The sequence below is a fragment of the Dermochelys coriacea genome, chromosome 8 (genome assembly GCF_009764565.3).
Source record: "Dermochelys coriacea isolate rDerCor1 chromosome 8, rDerCor1.pri.v4, whole genome shotgun sequence".
Lineage (NCBI taxonomy): Eukaryota > Metazoa > Chordata > Testudines > Dermochelyidae > Dermochelys > Dermochelys coriacea.
In genome coordinates this window covers 29,439,417-29,460,283 of record NC_050075.1, presented here as the reverse complement: position 1 = coordinate 29,460,283, position 20,867 = coordinate 29,439,417, and the positions used below count along the sequence as shown (strand labels likewise).

The 20,867-nt window shown below is 41.4% G+C and overlaps 1 protein-coding gene across 2 annotated transcripts in view; it reads right to left on the bottom strand.

Moving 5' to 3' along the window:
• The window catches only part of WWC1 (WW and C2 domain containing 1), a 150,706-nt gene that overhangs the window by 67,305 nt on the left and 62,534 nt on the right, over positions 1-20,867 (bottom strand). For both annotated transcript variants that reach the window (XM_038412492.2, XM_043491011.1), the window contains exons 2-3: positions 13,559-13,668; positions 3,063-3,266 (exon numbers count right to left, since the gene is read on the bottom strand). In XM_038412492.2, the coding sequence (XP_038268420.1) occupies positions 3,063-3,266; positions 13,559-13,668 (314 nt within the window). The remainder of the gene's footprint in view (positions 1-3,062; positions 3,267-13,558; positions 13,669-20,867) is intronic.

Below are 20,867 nucleotides of genomic sequence, written 5' to 3'. Positions count from 1 at the left end.
GAGTGGAAGATGAGAGAGATCAGCAAGGAAAGCTACCTAATTGAGGTCAGAACATGTAGGGATAAAGTGAGACAGGCTAAAAGTCGAGTAGAGTTGGACCTTGCAAAGGGAATTAAAACCAATAGCAAAAGGTTCTATAGCCATATAAATAAGAAGAAAACTAAGAAAGAAGAAGTGGGGCCACTAAACACTGAGGATGGAGTGGAGGTTAAAGATAATCTAGGCATGGCCCAATATCTAAACAAATACTTTGCCTCAGTCTTTAATAAGGCTAAAGAGGATCTTAGGGATAATGGTAGCATGACAAATGGGAATGAGGATATGGAGGTAGATATTACCATATCTGAGGTAGAAGCGAAACTCAAACAGCTTAATGGGATTAAATGGGGGGTCCCAGATAATCCTCATCCAAGAATATTAAAGGAATTGGCATCTGAAATTGCAAGCCCATTAGCAAGAATTTTTAATGAATCTGTAAACTCAGGAGTAGTACCGCATGATTGGAGAATTGCTAATATAGTTCCTATTTTTAAGAAAGGAAAAAAAAAGTGATCCGGGTAACTACAGGCCTGTTAGTTTGACATCTATAGTATGCAAGGTCCTGGAAAAAATTTTGAAGGAGAAATTAGTTAAGGACATTGAAGTCAATGGTAAATGGGACAAAATACAACATGGTTTTACAAAAGGTAGATCGTGCCAAACCAACCTAATCTCCTTTTTTGAAAAAGTAACAGATTTTTTTAGATAAAGGAAATGCAGTGGATCTAATTTACCTAGATTTCAGTAAGACATTTGATACCATGCCACATGGGGAATTATTAGTTAAATTGGAGAAGATGGGGATCAATATGAACATCAAAAGGTGGATAAGGAATTGGTTAAAGGGGAGACTGCAACGGGTCCTACTGAAAGGCGAACTGTCAGGTTGGAGGGAGGTTACGAGTGGAGTTCCTCAGGGATCGGTTTTGGGACCAATCTTATTTAATCTTTTTATTACTGACCTTGGCACAAAAAGTGGGAGTGTGCTAATAAAGTTTGCAGATGATACAGAGCTGGGAGGTATTGCCCATTCAGAGAAAGATTGGGATATTATACAGGAGGATCTGGATGACCTTGTAAACTGGAGTAATAGTAATAGGATGAAATTTAATAGTGAGAAGTGTAAGGTTATGCATTTAGGGATTAATAATAAGAATTTTAGTTATAAGTTGGGGACGCATCAATTAGAAGTAAAACAAGAGGAGAAGGACCTTGGAGTATTGGTTGATCATAGGATGACTATGAGCTGCCAATGTGATATGCCTGTGAAAAAAGCTAATGCAGTTTTGGGATGCATCAGGAAAGGGATTTCCAGTAGGGATAAGGAGATTTTAGTACCATTGTACAAGACACTGGTGAGACCTCACCTACAATACTGTGTGCAGTTCTGGTCTCCCATGTTTAAAAAGGATGAATTCAAACTAAAGCAGGTACAGAGAAGGGCTATTAGGATGATCCGAGGAATGGAAAACTTGTCTTATGAAAGGAGACTTAAGGAGCTTGGCTTGTTTAGCCTAACTAAAAGAAGGCTGAGGGGAGATATGATTGCTCTCTATAAATATATCAGAGGGATAAATACCGGAGAGGGAGAGGAATTATTTCAGCTCAGCACCAATGTGGACACAAGAACAAATGGGTATAAACTGGCCACCAGGAAGTTTAGACTTGAAATTAGATGAAGGTTTCTAACCATCAGAGGAGTGAAGTTTTGGAATAGCCTTCCAAGGGAAGCAGTGGAGGCAAAAGATCTATCTGGCTTTAAGATTCTACTCGATAAGTTTATGGAGGAGATGGTATGATGGGATAATGGGATTTTGGTAAGTAATTGATCTTTAAATATTCAGGGTAAATAGGCCTAATCCCCTGAGATGGGATATTAGATGGATGGGATCTGAGTTACCCAGGAAAGAATTTTCTGTAGTATCTGGCTGGTGAATCTTGCCCATATGCTCAGGGTTTAGCTGATCGCCATATTTGGGGTCGGGAAAGAATTTTCCTCCAGGGCAGATTGGAGAGGCCCTGGAGGTTTTTCACCTTCCTCTGTAGCATGGGGCATGGGTGACTTGAGGGAGGCTTCTCTGCTCCTTGAAATCTTTAAACCATGATTTAAGGACTTCAATAGCTTAGACATAGGTGAGGTTTTTTGTAGGAGTGGGTGGGTGAGATTCTGTGGCCTGCGCTGTGCAGGCGGTCGGAATAGATGATCAGAATGGTCCCTTCTGACCTTAGTATCTATGAATCTATTTTGCCTAACTTGAAACATCACATGGACAATCTTTGGGTGGTGTGGAAGAGAAACAGCTAGCTCTACACTACTGCTCATCCAGCCTCATTGTAAGGAGTGCATGTGGATGGATTTGCTTGACAAGTATAATTACACAGCATTCAGGGAATTGCTATGAATGTAAGCACCAAACCATTCCTTTCAGAGTAGCAACCGTGTTAATCTGCATTCACAAAAAGAAAAGGAGGACTTTTGTCACCTGAGAGACTAACAAATTTATTTGAGCATAAGCTTTCGTGAGCTACATGTTCACGTTCCGATGAAGTGAGCTGTAGTTCACGAAAGCTTATGCTCAAATACATTTGTTAGTCTCTAAGGTACCACAAGTACTCCTTTTCTTTTTGTGAAACCATTCCTTGACAGCCCCAGGTTTCAGAGGAGCACAGAGGTGGCAGATAGGCACATCTGACCGTGTCCCTTTACCCTCCCACCACACACTTTCTGGCACAGTTGGGGATCTAGCATTAATTACATTTAATTACCTTACAGTTTGCTAATCCCCATACTGATCATTTGCCCACCTGAGATATTGGTGTCTCTCCTCTTTAGCCTGATTTAGTTTGAAGACAGATAAGCCATAGGTAAGACACTGCCCTTGATGTTAAAAGTCTGTCCTATCAGGAGCCAGCTGCAAAGAGTTAACTTTACTCCAAAACCAGTTACAAAAACAAGTTACAAATTTGTTTTCCTGGTTGTATCATGATGCTGTTTCCCACTTGCTAGACAGTTTAATACTTACAGCTGATCTGAGAGCCCAGTTTGTGTTCCCAAACGTCATGTAGCTGCCTGTATTCCTGCTGGGCCAATTCAAGTCTCTGCTGTTTCACCTGGTAGATCTCTTTCTGAGCAGCAATTGCCTCTTGGGCCAGTATCAGATAATCCTTCAGCATAAGTTCCTGCTCCCGCCGCCATTGCACACGAGGGTCCTCTATCTGTGTGGATTCTTAGCAGAGATAAAAGTCCTTACTCAAAAGATGGACAGGATAATATCACTCAAGAGAAAACAAAGACACCAAGAGAAAAAGTGTGCCTAGCATCACCTCCCCTCACTTATGTCAATGTTTAGAATGAAACTTCCAAATCTTTTTTGTCTGCTAAGTATCTAGCAATCTGCTGATCTAAAATGAAATTGGTTGAATTACTGTATAAAAATGGTAAATGGTAAAATAATAAGTGCTAGTTTCAGCAACAGATTCTAGTTATGCAAAAAGGTATTGTGGAACAATTCTATTCTTTTTTTTTTTTTTTTTTTAGATAAAGACCAAAAAAATATTGAGGGCTTGAGACTTTTCACGGATGTGCTCTACTGGGGGCCATGATCAGTTCTAAATATGTAATTTATATATGCCACTTCACAAACCAAGGAAAACTTTGTTACAGATACAACACTATCCATGTGACTTCCCTATAGTCACAGCAACAAAGACTGCAAAATAAAATGTTTGGCAGTGAAGAAGGACTAAGTCTGTAGTGGGGCGGGGGGGGGGGGGCGGCGAGGAAATCAATCTTTTAATCAGATTCTAGAAAATATTACAAATACAGGATAATTAAGTCATTTAATGTAGCTAAGTGCATCCCTTTAAAGCCTGGTCCACACTTCAAACCCAGTTCAACTTTGCTACAAACATTCAGGGGTGTGAAAAATCCACACCCTGAGCACTGTAGCTATGTCAACCTAGTCCTCAGTGTAAAGCGGTGGCTCCCAAACCGGGGTTCGCAAAATGTTACAGGGGATTCTCAGGAAAAAATTCCCTAATGGCGGACAGAGCTGTCTCGAGGGATAGCATGGGGCCAGCAGCCCAGAGCCCCTGGACTTCCAAGAGCTAAGCAGATCAAACCAAGCATATCTAAATCTCCTCAGTGTGATAAACTTCAACACCCCTTGTAAGAAATGGAAAGGGAGGTGGATATTTTTTGCTGTTTTTAAAATTAAATAGGAAGCTAGTATTGTTTTAAAAATTATTTTGAAGAACAAGTTTAAGGTTTGTTGTAACATGCGTTGTTTGCCTGGACTGCTCAAGACCTGAATGCTTGTGTGGGAGGAACTCTTTGAATTGGCTTCTTAAATACCTTCATGCTGTTTCATGTCTGATAGTCCTTGATGAAACATAGGAGCCTTGTCTTCTAACAGGCTAATTCAAAGTGATACAAGTGAGATCTACAAAAGTGAGATCTTGGAAGAGTGTTGCCATTTTCATAATGTAATAAAAATACTATAATGATTAATAATTAATAATAAATAGTGTGTAATAAGCATGTCATAAAAACAAATTTTATATTTCCAAGATCAATGCTTTTATCATTTATACTCTGGTAAAGGAGAAAATCCCTGGAAATATTCATTTTTAGGAGGGGGTTCACGAGACTTGACATTTTAGTGAAAGGCGTTCATAGGTTGTTAAAGTTTGGGAACCACTGATGTAGAAGCAGCTAGGTCAATGGAAGAATGCTTCCATCAACCTAGCTACCACTGTTCAAGGAAGTGTAGTTCCCATGGAAAAAAATCTTCCATATCTGTAGTCTACATCTATACCATGGCATTGTAGCAGTCACGCCTATACTATAGACATGGCCCAGTTACATTGTGTCATTAGTGCCTTGAGACAGGACTAAACTTCTATTTTCCCCATTTAAAGGTTGTACAGCATTATCATTCTACTCATTTTAAGACAAAGGAGCAAGGGAGAGAACTGTTATAAGGAAAATCATTTTTACATAATGGAACTGTCGCTATCCTGGGCAGTTTAATGGACTCTGTGGGCTCCATTATTCCAATACAATGAATTCACAGCCTTCTATGAAGAAAAGTCACATAAGGGTCACTTAAGTTGCCACTCTTAATACAACTTATATTTTAATTCTATTATTTCATTTTCGTGGTGTGAGCGAGTGTTTCAAAATTTCTCATTTTTCTCTCAGCTCTACCGTATGTGCCATTGCCAATTTGAAATGCAAAAACAGGAATTGCCATTATTCAGCTAACTTTAAATGCTCTAGAGGAGGATTCCTGAACTGACAATGCTTGAATGAGGATGTCTAGTTACCATGTATTGAATAATTAATAAAAAGGGCCTGGTTGAAACCATCTGTGGGACACTAATCTGCATATTTCAAGAGTTTCTTTAAATATTTAGAAGAAACTGCCAGAGCTGAAGCTCAGAAGAGGTCTAAAGTCAGCCAGAATATTATCTTCATAGCTGGAAGATAAAGGATCAAGAGAAGCACACCCATTTTGATGAAAACCCTAGATATACTTACAGCAGTTTAAGCAAGACCTCAAAGCTGTTGGCATTACTCTACAAGGGGGACACAATTATGCTGGGGGAAAGCCTCCTAACACAGAATATCCCTCCAGTAATGTGTTTTTAAATAAGTGTTTGCTGTGCATGTGTAGCTGGAGACATGCAGCACACACATGGCAGTTTAAAGAAGTGAAAGTAATGCAATAACTGACACAGCCTGAACATACAGGTTACAGAAACAATACAAACCAAAATCCCAAGAGACACAGCAGTCTAGTTTAGACACAGCCTTTTCCCACAAAAGTTCAATATTGCTACCATTAGTGTAGGCAAGATGTGAGCTGCTGTGGGTCTGAAAAGCTGTTTTAAAATCACTTCTAAAACCGATGGCTAGTTTCCACTATCTGAGGTCTGTCATCCACTCAAGATGTGAGTGAGGCCATACACTGTTCCAGCCGGTCATGAAAGCTGCTGAAGAGTTCTGGGTAACCTTAGAGTAGGGACAAAGAGAGGAGCAGTATCTGGAATGCACAGCATCAGACAAGCAACAAGAATTTGAAAATCCCAGTAGCGGTGCTCCCACCTAAATTTTAGCAATCCAAAACCACTCTGATTCTCAGTGAATCACTCAGCTCTTTCTATTTGGAAAATTCACTTTGCTTTGTGTCCAAAGCTAGAAGGGCCAAATCTTCAGCAGAACACCCCAAGGAAGCTGTATGAAACTTCCCAGGCATGTGACTTGCCCAAGATCATGTAGTAGGTTAGCATTGGAACCAGAATTAGAAACCACAGTCTCCTGATTCCTAATTGCATGCTTAATACATTAAATCAGAATGCATCTGAGGAATACTATTTAATCTTAGAATCTTGGTCTCCAGGTCAGTAAGTTGGGGATAATTTACCTACCCATAGCTACAATCTCTCACTGTATATTTTCAGAGACTACTTGTACTAAACATAATACCCCCATTTTGCACTTGGGCAACTGAGATACCACCACAATTCAGAAGTGTGAATTTGAGAGAAAGCAGCTGATTTTTCAAAAACCAAAGTTTGTTCAAAGTTTCATGAAACACATTATGAACTTCTAAAAAATTGGCAAAAATCTTTGTAAAATGTGACAGCTGATAGGTATTCCCTTGGTGCTGTTTAAAAAACAGTTTGGGTTCTTCCCCAGCCCTCTTTAGCATACCTATATCACATTTTTCAATGCAGTTCTTAGTTCAAGTGACATTTGCAGATGTGAGCATGTGAAGTGAGGCTGAACTAAAAAGTTTGCTTTCTCATAAGTAGTGTTAATATTGCCAAGGATTGCAAGGTGATTTCACCTACCCAAGAAGTAGATCAGTGTTCTTATCCCTTTTTGCAGATTAGTAAACTGAGGCACGGGCAATGTGACTTTGCTATTAACTTGCTGTGTGACCAAGGAAAAGCTGGAGACTGAAAACCCAGATCTGATGTGCAATCCTGTACATTGGCCACAAAACCACCTTGACCCCTAGTTTTCTGCTCACATATACTCACCTTTCCCCTCACCATGGTCTCTAGTCCACTACCTTGTCCTCCCCGTTATTGCTGTGGTGGAGTTTCATACTCCCTACTTCTCAGTCTTCTGTCCCTGAATTTTTTTAAACCCTCTTGTCTCTGCCCATGCTGGGACCTGTGAATGCTCAGGACCAATCAGCAGCTATGCTGGCCATCTATTCTTCCCCACTTCCTGCATCAATGTGCTGCACCAAGAACCCTGGCAGGGGTGAGAGGAACCTGCAAAAGGGAGGAAGCCCTAACCACATCTGGTCATTGGAGGATGGGCTGAAAGGAGAACACTTCAGCTGACATAAGACACACAGCAAGGGCAAATGTGACTCATTCAGGTAAGTGATACTTGGCAGGGAACTAATACAGAAGATCAACAATGCAATTGTATAGGGAGACCACAATCTGTTATCTCTTGCATCAGAACATTTAATTCATCACAACTAGTCATCAAAGCATCAAGCTACATTCCCTCAGTTGCAGCACTAATTGAGCTCCAATTACAAAATATGCAATCATGATCAATAAAATTCAGGCACAGGGCTCGATTCATCCCAGTTGATGCGACAAGGTGCCTTGAGATTGTCAGATGAAGAGATTATACAAGCACAAAATATTCTGTAATTTGTTGCTTTTGGTTGTGTCTATCATTCCATTCAGAGCTTGTTGTAATGGTTTCATGTTTGAGGAATAAAGGCTCACTTTGTTAGCATCACTGTTTGGCAAGAGAATTTTGGCTTATCTCAAATGAAGCTCTGAAAAAAAGTTGTATTGCAGTCTGAGAAGTACTAATTTGGGAAGTTCATTAATAATATACTATGGATATATAATATTCTGGGTATGCAATTCAATTTAATTATGTTTACTTTATCTCAGATAGTAGGTTAGAAGTGTTCTCAGCTCATTTCATCTGACTGGTTGCTGGCATTAGATTTCATTTAGCTCTGTCCTTAGGTGTACTGCTTATAATTAGACTGAAATTTTTAAATCTGCTACCACACTTGAAAATTCCTTCCCCTACAGGACAAAATGAAATAGTCCCTGGGGAGTGGGTAACACTTTGGTCTCTTCTCCCAATGATTCTGTAAGCAACCAACACAAGATGTGTCTGTTGATCAGCCACAGAAAGCTGAATATGGTTTGATCTACTATGGTTATGAATAGAGCTGGTTTGGAAAATGGGGGTAGTGATATCAAAATTTGTTGATAAAGTTTCAAGCCAGTTCTAGTTCTGAGTAAGAAGATGCCACCAACATACCTGCGATATTCTTTAAACTGTCTGGTGCCAAGTATCTGTGGGGTTTGCCATCCGCGAGAAACCAAAGCTTTTAGGAGTAACAGTGGTCATTCAGGCCTCAATCCTTCAATTAGAGTTGCATGAGCAGAGCTGCACTGAGTTCAATGAGGATATGCCAATGTGAATCAGACTGAAGTATCAGGAGCCCAATGCAGCTACAGAAAAGTGTTGTCTACTCCAGATTTATGGAGCAAGCAGAACAAGTATTTCCAACCAACTTCAGTGAATGCCTTCTCTGCACTGAATAAAAATGGCCACCATACTAAGACACTATATAAATTTCATACCACCATACTAAGACACTATATACATTTCTTTATAGTGTCTTAAAGACCATGCTAATTAGCAAGATTGGACGGTCAGTGGGAACATTTTTTGGAGTTTTCCCTGTCTGAAGAGTTTCTTGGAGTTCTTCTCTTAAGAGTCAGTGGTAAGAAATAGCTAGACAAAGCTGATTTGTATTCCTTCTAGAATCCTGCTGGGAAGATTAACAGAGCAACTCCTCTTGCAGTTTAATGACAGAATTGCCTTCAATACCTCTGCCTCTAATATCCCTGTCCAAAGTATTTCTCTGAGCATCTGTTAGCTGTGACAATCTGAATGAGTCAAAGCAAGTTAGTCTATTCCACAAAGCAAGGCCTACTTTTCTCTATATATGCTAGAATAAAGTGATTTCATTGGGGGGGGGCAAATCTAATTATTCTTATTCAGGCAGAATCCCACTGAGTCAAGCTGGTCCTCTGTCTTCATCTGGAGTTTATGACTAAGTAAAAACAAAAATGCACGTCAACCCCTCTCTTTGGGCAAAACCCAGGGGAGCAGGCTCACAGGGATCACGCCAGAGACTCCCCTTGTGGAGGTCCTCTGTTAATCCATCAGGGCAGGGTTTTCCTATCACCAGAAGGAGTTGTGGGGCTCACTTAGCTCCCAAACCTGGAAAATCCTCAGGTACCCATGGGAGTCTGGGCCATTCATGCCTCAGGACGGCCTTTGGTTCCCCAGCACCCTGGTGACAAGGATTCCTGGAAAAGTAAATCCCAGGCTATGTACTGTTTTTTAGTAAGTCTCTGTAGGATTGGACAAAGGAGGAACGTAATATGTTCACCTGAAGGCCAACACTCCCTACCCTCTCCCATGTACTCATCCTGCTGGCCTGCTCAATCTCCTTCCCCTTTCCTGTACACCCAGGAATTAGCAGTGTTAGAAATGGAGGTTTGTGGGCAGGGAGGAGGAAGTGCTGCAGTTATTTTCTCCCCAACAAGCATGCCCACATGAGATGAGTGAGTTCCAAGCACAGAGGGTTTGCTCCATTTGTGGATACGGGCAGCAGAGGGAGCAATCCATACCTAATTAAACTGAGTAGGTCTTGAGGATTCAGCCCTTATCTTGTGGGAGCATGAATGTGGTGTTCAAAGTCTTGGAGAACGTGTTGGCAAAACAACTAGCTTATGGACACAGAATTTCAGACGTTGTCTTGTGATTCAGGACTGACTCATGAGAGTTCCTCTCAATTCCCTACTCTGTCACTTTTCCTATTTGATTTTAGGCAAGACTCTTAAGACCTCTGCAACTCAGTATCCTGAGCTATAGAATGGCAATACTAATACTCGCTGGCTCACAGGGGTGTTGCTAAAGTAAACACAAAGTTTGTGGGGTTCTCAGATATTGGAATGATGGGGGCCATACAAGTACAAGATAAAATATTCAGGTCGCTTTCAGAAGTGAAATGGGGCACCTGATATTTGAATTGAATTTTATATCTCAATCTTATGCAGGGTTAGGTTGGGTAACTATTATTTTTGGCAGAAATAAAGAGTACCTATACTTGTTTTATTTTTAATACACAAAAATATTATCATACAGTATTTACTTGCAATTTGTCTCAAGGTTATTCTCATGGAAGGCAGCAAGTAAGGAACAGGATAAATTTTTAGCAGTTTTCTGAATTAGCATATTTGTGTATGTGAGAACATGTATTTTTCGTGTGAAAATTGGGTAACACTGAAACACATGCAAGTCAGGTAATTGCAGGCATGTTGCCCACCTAGAATTATCCATATATTTTGCCCAGAAAACTAATCACAAGTTTTGCAGCCATATTTTCAGGCCAGCTAAATATGTGTGCTGCCTGGTCCAAAAAAAAAAAAAAAAAAAAACCAGCTGATCAGTTTATCAGTTGCTTACATACATCTCAAGTCATACAAAACTAACCTATTTTATTTCAACGAACACCAGAAATTAAATTGCCACAAAATGTTGTTTTTAAGTTCTCCACTGAAGTCCTGGGGGGGGGGGGGGGGGAGTCCTTCCCCCACCCCCGCCATTTACTAGCTTCAGTGTAGTTTTTTTCCCTTACTATTGTCTTTTAGAGCAATCTTTCTTTTGATGTGAATCGTAGAAATGTAACTATGAAAGGGTCTGGGCATTGCATTGTGGTGAGTTTTTGGGCAGGTGATTGGAACAGTCTTCTCCAGAAAGAATCTGTCAAGTCACATCTGTTTCTTGGATGACTTCTATCGGAGTCTCTCCCTGTACTACCCTACCACCAGAGCTGGAGCTTCTCCTTAGCCCTGCCATTCACCTCAGTCGTCATTCCAATGCCAGCCACCTGGGCCCATATAATTTGTGATCTTTTTGGAACATTTGATCATGCACAGTAGCTGAATCTCTAACACACACTGCTGTATCAAACATCAGAATCAGAACTATATTTTAAACAGGAAATCTGATCTGGGTTTCTAGAAGCTGCTATGATACCAAAATAAATACATAAATTAAATGCACTGAAATCCTGTATCATATCAGCAGCAGTGCACAAAGTTGTCAATCATTGCCTGTCATCATTTCCATTATAACATTGTTACTCAAAACACATACAGACAATAAGCTGACCATACCCTATTAAGGTTGATCTTATTTACACTCTCATGTAAAAGGTATAATTAGGTGACTGGGAAAATGGCTTGCTCTCTTACCATACTCTAAACAACAAGAGTGTGCAGCAAATGAAGTTTATTTCTTTGCAAAAGCTGTGCCTTTCAGGGGGCTGATTCTAATACAACTCAAAAACACACTTACAATGACATTTCATATCAACAGCCTTTGTAATATGTATCCAGTGTGACAAAGTTCCTGCTCTGCCTTGGTGGGTCTTGCACTTATTGGCGGATTTGCTTGCCTTGGAGCTTCACGGCAGCCCTCAGCTTGGCCGTTTTTCTGAATTCACAGTCCAGGTTGACTCCTCCTGTGTCTGACCAGGAGTTGGGAGGATTTGGGGGGAACCCGGGCCTGCCCTCTACTCCGGGTTCCAGCCCAGGGCCCTGTGGAATGCAGCTGTCTAGAGTGCCTCCTGGAACAGCTGTGCGACAGCTACCACTCCCTGAGCTACTTCCCCATGGCCTCCTCCCAACACCTTCTTTATCCTCACCATAGGACCTTCCTCCTGGTGTCTGATAATGCTTGTACACCTCAGTCCTCCAACAGTCTGCACTCTCAGCTCCTAGCGCCTCTTGCTCCCAGTTCCTCACACGCACACCACAAACTGAAATGAGCGCCTTTTTAAAACCCAGGTGCCCTGATTAGCCTTCTTTAGTTGATTCTAGCAGCTTCTTGATTGGCTGCAGGTGTTCTAATCAGCCTGTCTCAATTGTCTCCAGAAGGTTCCTGATTGTTCTGGAATCTTCCCTCTTACCTTACCCAGGGAAAAGGGACCTACTTAGCCTGGGGATAATATATCTGCCTTGTATTACTCTCCTATAGCCATCTGGGCCGATCCTGTCACACCAGCTACTGTACTTTGGAATAAATATGCATGTTTGCACTCAATTTCTCTGAAAGCCGTCTAAGCTTCTTGTAATGCAGAATAGTTGGGGCCCATGGAGCAGCCTTACCAAGAGGGCATCCAGTGGCTTAGCCTCTTAGTGCTGAGAATGAAACTGCATGAAAACTACAAATATTAACAATCTCAAGATTGTGTACTATTTTATTATATTCCAAATCTACTTTACTAAAAGTTTTGCTTCTGAAGAGAGAGAATGAAGAGCTGTATTAAGCAAACATTCCCCCCATACCCTTACAGAACTCCTAGAAGTATTTAGAGACAATGGGTGAAATTCAGCCTTGTGCAGAGGTCAGCACAAGGTCTTTGCACCATTTAAGTGCTTTGAGCTGACCCTCTGCACGGAGGTGAATTTCACCCAGAGAGTGGACTCCCATCCTTAGCACCCAGGTCCTTTAGGAACTTGGCCTTTTCATCAGCTGGGGAGAGAGAACCCATTTGTAGCAGATAGAGGATGATGAACTGCAGAGGCCCAATTCTCCCCTTCACACTATGAATGCAACTCCTAAGGCGGGGCAGGCAAACTTTTTGGCCTGAGGTTTCCAAAATTGTATGGAGGGTCGATTAGGAAAGGCTGTGTCTCCCCAAACAGCCAGGTGTGGCCCAGCCCCCACCTCCTAGCCGATTCCCCCCCCCCGGCGCACTTCTCACCCCCCTGACGGCTCCCTGGGATTCCTGCCCCATCCACCACCCCCGGACACCCCACACCGGTCTGTCCCCCGCCACCCCATCCAACCCCCCAACTCCTTCCTGACTGCCCCCCCGGGACCCTTGCCCCATTCACACCCCTGCCCCCTGACCAATACCCCCAACTCCCCTTCCCTCTATCCACCCTCCCGCCCCCTTAAGACACTGCCTGGAGCACCAGTGGCTGGCAGCGCTACAGCTGTGCTGCCCAGAGCAACGGGTCAGGCCATGGCTCTGCAACTGCGCTGCCTGGCTGTCCACAGCATTGTGCTGGCAGCGTGGTGCGCTGAGGCTGCAGGGGAGGGAGGACAGCGGGGGAGGGGCTGGGGCTAGCCTCCCAAGCCAGGCGCTCAGGGCCGGGTAGGAGGGTCCCGCAGGCCAGATGTGGCCTGTGGGCCGTAATTTGCCCACCTCTGTCCTAAGGAGATATTTGCATCCAGCAAGAAGGAGAATCCAGCTCCTGGAGATTTAGGTCTTCTGGGTGGAGTCAAGGTGCAGAGAGTGGTCTATTTGTGGTGATCATGTTGTTTGGCCATTGGAGCTTATTTCTAATATGCTATGATAATGTATGCATAATGAATCAGTAAATAAGTGGACTATACACAATAATATATTGCAAAACATATATCACTTACTGCTATTGTGGTCTACGTAATAAATTCCAACTTGAGGGTCATAAGCTTCTTCCCATCCTAATGGCAATTCATCACTAATGCAGTCAGCAAAGGTTAGTGGTTTAGTATACCTGAAATGCAAAACAAAATTGATTTTACACACTAAACTTCCAGCTAAGTGCTTTAAAATATATTAGCCCTTCTTGAAAAGATTCAATGGGAAAAAATGGAAGCCTACATTTTAAAGGTTTCATTTTTTTAGAGATCGTCCACAAGTTGTTCTTTCTGTCTAAATTAACAGCAAGATTAATTCACTTTCTGACAAAATTCCCAGCCCTAGTCTGGTTCAGCCAGTACTCATTCAACAGGAGAACATTAAGAACTTTGCCAGAAACAGTTCTGCTCCCATAATTGAAAGACTGAAGACTCTTTGCGGGCGAGTCATGCATTCAAAAAAAAATTGTAGACAAGTAGGAACAAGATAAGAAATGTGAATTACAAAGTCTGAATAGTTAAAGCTGCATAATCAATAGTAAGGAGGTGAGGAATGTGGGACCATTTGGGACCGAGACATGAGCCAGTCATTGCATGGCAATAAATTCTGTTTTATGAACGACATTAAATTAGATTAGTTTTACAAAAATGTGTAATACAATTGAAAAGTGAAGTTCTTTTTATTCTTTTAAGGAGACAAATCTGAGGAACTGTCCAAGACTGAGATGTCAATAGAAATTTTGGAACAAATTGATAAATTGAACAGTAGGAAATCACCAGGACCAGATGGCATTCACTCAAGAGTTCTGAAGAAACTCAAATATGAAACTGCAGAACTACTAACTGAGGTAGGTAACCTATCACTTAAAAGTGGCCTCCGTACCAGATGACTGGAGAATAGCTAACGTAATGCCAATTTTTTTTTAAAAGGCTCTAGAGGTGATACTAGCGATTACAGTATAGATATATACTATATCCCCACAATACATTGGGAAGGAATCAACATGGCTTTGTAAGGGGAAATCATGCCTCACCAATATATTAGACATCTTTGAGGGTGTCAACAAGCATGTGAACAAAGATGATCCAGTGGATATAGTGTACTTGGACTTTCAGAAAGCCTTTGACAAGGTCCCCATACCAAAGGCTCTTAAGCAAAGTAAGGAGTCATGGGATAAGAGGGAAAGTTCTCTCATGGATGAGTAGCTGGTTAAAATCGAACAGGAAACAAAGGAGAGGAATAAATGGTCAGTTTTCATAATGGAGAGAGATAAATAGCAGGATCCCCCAAGGATATGTATTGGGGCCTGTGCTGTTCAAAATGTTCATAAATGATCTAGAAAACAGGGTGAACAGTGAAGTGGCAAAATTTGCCTATGATACAAAATTATTCAAGATAGTTTAGTCGAAAGCAGACTGCAAAGAGTCATGAACGGAACTCACTAAACTGGGTGACTGGGCAACAAAATGGCAGATGAAATTCAGTGTCGATAAATGAAAAAAGTGTCGATAATGCATGCTGGAAAACATAATCCCAACTATACATACAAAATGAAGGGGTCTAAATTAGCTGATATCACTCAAGAAACAGATCTGAGAGTCATCGTGGGTAGTTCTTTGAAAACATCTGCTCAATGTGCAGCAGCAGTAAAAAAAGAAATAATGTTAGGAACGATCAGGAAAGAGATAGACAATATAAATTCATGGTACACCCACACCTTGAGTACTGCGTGCAGTTCTGGTCGCCCCATCTCAAAAAAGATACATTAGAACTGGAAAAAGGAGAGAGAAGGCAACAAAAATTATTAGAGGTATGAAACAGGTTCTAGATGAGGAGAGATTAAAAAGACTGGGACTGTTCAGTTTAAAAAACAGACAGTTAAGGAGGAATATGATAGAGGTCTATAAAATCATGAATGTTGTGGAGAAAGTGAACAGGGAAGTGTTATTTATCCCTTCACATAACACAAGAATGCATCTGTAAACTCAGGAATAGTACCGAATGATTGGAGAATTGCTAATATAGTTCCTATTTTTAAGAAAGGGAAAAAAAGTGATCCGGGTAACTACAGGCCAGTTAGTTTGACATCTGTAGTATGCAAGGTCCTGGAAAAAATTTTGAAGGAGAAATTAGTTAAGGACATTGAAGTCAATGGTAAATGGGACAAAATACAACATGGTTTTACAAAAGGTAGATCATGCCAAACCAACCTAATCTCCTTTTTTGAAAAAGTAACAGATTTTTTAGATAAAGGAAATGCAGTGGATCTAATTTACCTAGATTTCAGTAAGGCATTTGATACCATGCCACATGGGGAATTATTAGTTAAATTGGAGAAGATGGGGATCAATATGAACATCAAAAGGTGGATAAGGAATTGGTTAAAGGGGAGACTGCAAAGGGTCCTACTGAAAGGCGAACTGTCAGGTTGGAGGGAGGTTACCAGTGGAGTTCCTCAGGGATCGGTTTTGGGACCAATCTTATTTAATCTTTTTATTACTGACCTTGGCACAAAAAGTGGGAGTGTGCTAATAAAGTTTGCAGATGATACAAAGCTGGGAGGTATTGCCAATTCGGAGAAGTATCGGGATATTATACAGGAGGATCTGGATGACCTTGTAAACTGGAGTAATAGTAATAGGATGAAATTTAATAGTGAGAAGTGTAAGGTTATGCATTTAGGGATTAATAACAAGAATTTTAGTTATAAGTTGGGGACGCATCAATTAGAAGTAACAAAAGAGGAGAAGGACCTTGGAGTATTGGTTGATCATAGGATGACTATGTGCCAATGTGATATGGCTGTGAAAAAAGCTAATGCGGTTTTGGGATGCATCAGGAGAGGCATTTCCAGTAGGGATAAGGAGGTTTTAGTACCGTTATACAAGGCACTGGTGAGACCTCACCTAGAATACTGTGTGCAGTTCTGGTCTCCCATGTTTAAAAAGGATGAATTCAAACTGGAGCAGGTACAGAGAAGGGCTACTAGGATGATCCGAGGAATGGAAAACTTGTCTTATGAAAGGAGACTTAAGGAGCTTGGCTTGTTTAGCCTAACTAAAAGAAGGTTGAGGGGAGATATGATTGCTCTCTATAAATATATCAGAGGGATAAATACAGGAGAGGGAGAGGAATTATTTCAGCTCAGCACCAATGTGGACACAAGAACAAATGGGTATAAACTGGCCACCAGGAAGTTTAGACTTGAAATCAGACGAAGGTTTTTAACCATCAGAGGAGTGAAGTTTTGGAATAGCCTTCCAAGGGAAGCAGTGGGGGGCAAAAGATCTATCTGGCTTTAAGATTCTACTCGATAAGTTTATGGAGGAGATGGTATGATGGGATAATGGGATTTTGGTAAGTAATTGATCTTTAAATATTCAGGGTAAATAGGCCAAATCCCCTGAGATGGGATATTAGATGGATGGGATCTGAGTTACTATAGAAAATTCTTTCCTGGGTATCTGGCTGGTGAATCTTGCCCATATGCTCAGGGTTTAGCTGATTGCCATATTTGGGGTCGGGAAGGAATTTTCCTCCAGGGCAGATTGGAGAGGCCCTGGAGGTTTTTCGCCTTCCTCTGTAGCATGGGGCATGGTTGACTTGAGGGAGGCTTCTCTGCTCCTTGAAGTCTTTGAACCATGATTTAAGGACTTCAATAGCTCAGAGATGGGTGAGGTTTTTCATAGGAGTGAATGGGTGAGATTCTGTGGACTGCGCTGTGCAGGAGGTCGGACTAGATGATCAGAATGGTCCCTTCTGACCTTAGTATCTATGAATCTATAAGAACCGGGGGTCACCCAATGACAATAATAGGCAGCAAGTTTAAAACAAACGCAAGCCAGTATTTTTTCCACACAATGCATAGTCAACCTGTGGAACTCAGTGCCATGGGATGTTGAGAAGGCCAAAAGTATAACTGGGTTAAAAAAAAAAAGAATTAGAGAATTTAATGGAGGATAGGTCCATCCATGATTATTAGCCTAGGTGATCTGGGACACAACTTTCTGTGATGGATATCCCTAACTTCCAACTGCCAAAAGCTGGGATTGGACAACAGGGGATGCCCTGTTCTCTTCATTCCCTCTGAAGCATCTGACACTGGTCACTGTCAGAAGCAGGATACTGAGGTAAATGGATCGCTGGTCTAGTCCAGTATGGCCGTTCTAATGTACTTCAGTAAGAACAATTCTTATTAGCTTTTCTAGTAGAGTCTACCTGTGATCTATACTCAAATACAGTTATGGTCAGAAAAGCAATTATATAGAGAATACACCCAACATACCTACTCCCTGCAAACATTTAGAGTCAGTTCTGCTGAGTTTAGTCAGTGAAGTCATTTGTACTGCATTTTACACCTGTTGCTCTGCAGAGCTAGCAGGGAGAGTGCGCTGGATTCTATTCTGGCTCACACATTTACAGATGTATTAACTATATTCCTATTACACAACTTTTATTACCGGTGCGAGACATGAGCCTGGATGAACCCAGCACGGCTTTCAGATCCAAGGGCAAGTTTGCAAGGCTGGCTAGGTAGGTAACATCTTTACTTGTAAACTGAGCAAATTTAATCTAGAATCACTGGGGGACAAACAAGGAACGTCACTTCTCCCATCCCGGATATTTTTTTCTTTTCAGAGTAGAGGAGCACTTTAGAACAAACGGGTATTTTTATGTGCCTGGTAAAACCAACATTTAAAATATGTTTGACAAGGAAAAAAATACAGTTGGTCACTGTCTAGGTCTCACAGGTTTCCAGATCCCGAACCTTGATCCCATATAAAAGCTATGTAAGGCAACAAGAAGGTCTCTAAGCCTAATCTCTGTTGCATTTTAGTTTAACCTTATTAGATGTGTTCCCTTGAAGCAGTCAGTCTGCTATAGCAAATTGTTAAATATGTACTCCTAGCAAAACTCAAAACATGCAAATAGATTTCAAGTATTCACATCAGTAAAGGATTACTATAAATCACGAGGTAAACAGCTATAAAATTCTATTACAAATATTTTAAAACAAAGAAATATGTCCAAAGCAACTTCATGATATTATCAATATGAGATTTTATTCTCCTAATCTTGGCTGCAATGTTGTACCTTTGGCTCAAGTTATTTTATTTCTGAAACCTACATGTTTACCCACAAGATTTTATGGTGTTTCAGCAGTCTGTCAGCTATGACTATGGATTTATAACCTCACCAAGTTATAACTCCATAGTCATAGCTAGCACATCACTATTATTTCCTATCCACAAAGCAAGGGAGGATAGAAATGGAATATTCTTTCCAAAATAAACTGGCCCCCATGTATAATTATATTCAACTGGACTTCAGAAATTTTTAGAGAAGTCATAAGACACACTATCTAATCATATTTTTGGAAGTTAATCACTTTAGGACACATCAGCCCTCTCAGTATGGGCAGAGGAGACAAAAAGCTGGCAAAACTAAGGCCCATTGAGGAGGAAAAAGCACCAAATTCTGTGGCATGGTACCCTCCTCCGCACACAGGGAACCACTCTGCACCATCATTTGCCATCTCCACTGCTATTCCACCTCCACTGCAGCTCACTGTACTTGCCATCCTTCTCCAGGCTGCAGAACTTCCATTACTGGGAGGGATCTAAGCCAATGGGTTAAACCATCTGGAGATATGGTTCTCACAGGAACCATGCTACTAAGGCCTGGAGGAAGTTGAGAGCCAGCATGGAAATAAGGCCTGCACATAGATGGCTCCGGCCTTCAGGGATCTTGGGTGAGATTTTGGCAACAAACCCCATTACTTCTGCCCACAAAGACACCCCCAAATGAGAGAATGTAAAGGAAGTTTCCCTGTTTCCTAGGCAGAAACAGCACATGCAGGGGAGGACATGGCCCTATGAAACATTTAAAACACAAAGGTTTCAGACTATCCCCATTCAGTCACTGAGTTGACCCTCCAGCAGCATATTCAGAATAAATCTAGAATTTTTTTCTTGCTTTATTGGTTTCCTCAATAAACTTTGCAATGTTTAACAAATAAGCCTTTACCAACCTGCCAGATGAACCAAAAGAGATCAGTATAATTAAAAAAAAAAAATCAAACATTTTGCTGAAACAAAACTATTGTATTCCTTTAAAATAACCTGTTTGATTGCTGTAATGTTTCTATACAATAGTTTTCCTCTTCATTTCATTATGTGTTTTGCTTTACAGTGTTACACTACTCTGCACTTCATGGCTCATTTGCTTTGTGAATGTTTTCTTTTCCCAGCACAGATCCAATCTTGCATTCCTTGGGCACCAAAAATTCAGATTAGATTTGGATATTAGATTTGAATATCAATTATTCATTAAATGAATAACAAAATGTAATGCATATATATACCGGGGCTTAGCTATGGGTGGGTGTGGTGGGCCCACGCACTTAGCATCCAGGCCCATCCTCCCACCAGTTCTGCTCCCATCCCAGCATTAGCCCCACCCAGATCTGGAGGATGCTGCACACTGGATGCACACACCCCACTCCCTAGCATGTCCAGAGGGAGAGGGACAGCAGCGGCATAGCAGTGGAGTGCCCGATGCACATACCATGCACTCCGCAGCAGGAGAAGAGTGGCCAGCCGGCCCACCCAGCAGCAACCATTATCAAAAATGTAGGCCTGCCACCTCGGGGAACCGGGCCTGGCGTGTGGCGGTGTGATGGGGATAGATGCCAGGAGCCATGCATGCTGGAGCATCCATTGTCCCCCAGAAGGCTGGCTGGACTAGAGGGGGTGGACACAGGTGGGCCCCCCGATCATTCCTACTCTCCCTCCTCCTGCCCTCCGCCATTGCTCACACACCCGAAGTCGGGACCCACCCAAACGTCTCATGCTAGTTATGCCACTGATATGCACAGAAGTTTACCCCAACTAACATCAGGAGATTTAAGCAAAATTCCGTAAGAACTCACTCAAGGCCCAAGATTCCATTTAAGCCCTGAACATTGGGCCATCTACAGTTCCTTAAAATGGGATGAGTTTAGTGTAGTTACAGCAATTTTACAACTTAGTTTTTTCATGATTGTATCGAGTGGCAATTGTTTTAAAGCACCATATACACATGCTGAATGTTATAAAAAAAGATACTAATATTTGCATTCTTCTCCACCCAATTAAACCAACTAGGTCAGAGACATGTAAGAAGGCAAAAATAGGTCCTGATTAACAATTAATCAAAATCAGTTATCTAAAACTAAGTACAGTATCTTAAAATAGGTGGAATAGCTCCAAGCATGCTGGCAATCTCTGTGTAAGCTAAAGTGATATCTTTCATTTTTCATTCTTACAACTGCATCTGCTTCTATTAGATTCCAAA